The 2,430-nt window shown below is 44.2% G+C and overlaps 1 protein-coding gene across 1 annotated transcript; it reads left to right on the plus strand.

Annotated features, from left to right (window-relative positions):
• The first annotated feature begins 290 nt into the window (after window positions 1-290).
• LOC144246057 (endogenous retrovirus group K member 6 Gag polyprotein-like) lies at window positions 291-1,644 on the plus strand. Its single transcript, XM_077782097.2, has 2 exons — window positions 291-899; window positions 1,056-1,644. The coding sequence occupies exons 1-2, from the start codon at window positions 291-293 to the stop codon at window positions 1,617-1,619; spliced, it is 1,173 nt and encodes a 390-aa protein (XP_077638223.2). The 3' UTR covers window positions 1,620-1,644.
• The last annotated feature ends 786 nt before the right edge of the window (window positions 1,645-2,430 follow it).

Here is a 2,430-nt window from a genome sequence, read left to right on the forward strand (position 1 = left end):
TGAAAAAAGTCACATCTGCACGGCAGCAGGAACCTCCACTGACACCGGAACAGTGCGGGACTCAGGACACTTCTGCTGAGGCGCAGCAACGGGAGGAAACGATACGCATCACCGCTTCGGAGGGTGTCCCAGCTTGGACAATTCCAAAATCAAGGTCTGCCAAACTTTCGGGGCAGGGAGAGTCAATTTTAATATCAAAGGGGGTTGTTGAATTTCTTTTACGATATTTAAGCACAGCCTTGGAGTCACAGCCAGAACTGTTGGTTCATCTTCCAAAAATTTTCCAAATAATGCAAGGCAGTTGTGTGTTCTCCTCCACAGCAGATGCTTCACTTTTCTCCAGAGGCTTCCAGCCTTCATCTTCGCAGATGCTGCAGATGCCATTGGTATCGGTGAGTGCTGCTGCACCAGAACTGCAGCCACAACAGATGACTCCACTCTACAGGCAAGTACCCACTGAATTTACAGCTTTGCAGAGCGCAAAAGTGGACTGGCAGGACATTCGAGCAGAGTTGGAGAAAGAGAAAGGTTTATTGCAGGGCTCGGGAAATATAATGATGCCAGTGAACTATGACGCTCAGGGCCAAAACCCGAGATGGGAACGCCTGGACCGTGGAGCAATCAAAGATTTAGCTAAGGCCATTCGGGACAATGGGTTGTCATCACCATATTTCAAGCAAATGTTAAAAAGTATTTTTGGAATGTATGATTTAACACCGTATGATCTTAAATATCTTGCGACATCAGTTCTTACAGACACCCAAGCTCTCGTGTGGCAGAAGGCATGGAGGAGATCCCTGGAGGAGCTGAGAGCCAGATACCAGGGCGGGCCGAATGCGAACCTCACCATGGCGCAGCTTGCTGGTGATCCTCCTGAGGACGATCCAACTCAACAAGCGGTGAGGCTCCCGCGTCACGTGCTCAGCGACATCAAAGAGGCAGCACGGAGGGCGATTCTTCAAATTGCTCCAGCGGGGGTCCAGGACACAATCTACACCGAGATCAAACAAGGTCCTGCAGAGCCGTTTTCTTCATTCGTGGATCATCTTTCTCAGGTGGTGGAGCGGCAGGTGAGCGAGGAGGGAACAAAACCGCACCTGATCAAAAGCCTCGCGTTCTCCAATGCCAATCCGGAGTGCAGACGGATCATCAGCATGATGCCGCACCAGGCCACTTTGGCAGACATGATCGAGGCGTGCAGCAAGGTGGGGACACCACAACATGTTGCTTCCATCATGGAGGAACACTTGGGGGATCAAATTGAAAAACGTATTAGGGAAGCTCTTGCAAATTATACAAAGAGCAACCCTAATGCAGAGAGACGGTGCTTTGGGTGTGGGGCACAAGGACATATTAAAAGGAACTGCCCACAACTTTCAAAGCCCAACAAGCCACCAGACCTTTGCCCTTGGTGCAGGAGAGGGAAACATCTCGCAAGTGAGTGTCACTCACAGACAGATGTGGATGGGAAACTTCTTCCTATTCCGGGAAACGGGAAAAAGAGCAGAAATGGCAGGTTCTTCAATCTAGGAGGCATGGGCTTTGTTTCAGGACCTGAAAATGAGGGGTCAGAAAATAAATTGAGGCATTATATTCCCATTTCCTATCAGGTGCAATAAATAAATTAATTAATTAATAATGACATTCAGTTTGCCCTGTATTTGTTAAGAATGGTGATTAATGAACTAAATCTATAGATTAAAGACTATGGCAGTTTGAAATACACTCCATTAATTTAGAGAATGGGTGGAAAATATTCTTAGTCCCAGCACCTGCTGTTGAATTCCCCTTGCTTTTCTGTGATTTTACTATAACACTTTCCAATTTTACAAAAGTGAAGCAGACAGACAGAAGATATTGTCAAAAGCCCAAGGCAAATGAACTGGAAAAATAGTAAGAAAATTTTATATGAATTTCTGTAATAGCAAAGGAAATATTAAGGCAATGTTATTAAATTAAGAGACAACTATGAAAAGAAAAGTAAAAAGTGGAACAGCCTCCCTTTTAAACAAATATCCAAAATACCCACTGAATACTAAGTGGTGAAGTCTTTCGTGTTGCTTCCACACAAAATATGGAATATGAATCAATCTTAATTTATGGAGTAGATTAATTACATATTTTTAATGTGAATCAGATCTCTTGGTTTCTGCACTTCTAAAAGTCACCTTTACTGGCTCCATATGAGAGCTCAGTGCCAAGACCACCCAGTGACTTTACTTTGAAGGATGCAGGAAACTGTAAAGTCTTAAATTCTCGTGCAAATGCTGATTCTCAATTTCCTAACTTAAAGAACAGGAAGATGGAAACTCATAGCACATTGCAATAAAAACACCCTTTGCACCTAGAAGAGAAAAAGTCACTTGTGAGGTTCCCTTCTGTATTTCCCTGTTTCTCTAGGATGTCTCAAAAAGTGAACAAAATATAAAG

This window comes from Lonchura striata, chromosome 3 (genome assembly GCF_050655825.1).
Source record: "Lonchura striata isolate lonStrDom1 chromosome 3, ASM5065582v1, whole genome shotgun sequence".
Taxonomy (NCBI): domain Eukaryota; kingdom Metazoa; phylum Chordata; class Aves; order Passeriformes; family Estrildidae; genus Lonchura; species Lonchura striata.

What these genes read in the sequence shown, in the direction of transcription:
- LOC144246057 (XM_077782097.2), top strand. Translation starts at nt 291, where the DNA reads ATGCAAGGCAGTTGTGTGTTCTCCTCCACAGCAGATGCTTCACTTTTC. An exon ending in ACGATCCAACTCAACAAGCG is followed by an intron (nt 900 to 1,055) that starts GTGAGGCTCCCG and finishes CATCTTTCTCAG; the next exon opens with GTGGTGGAGCGGCAGGTGAG.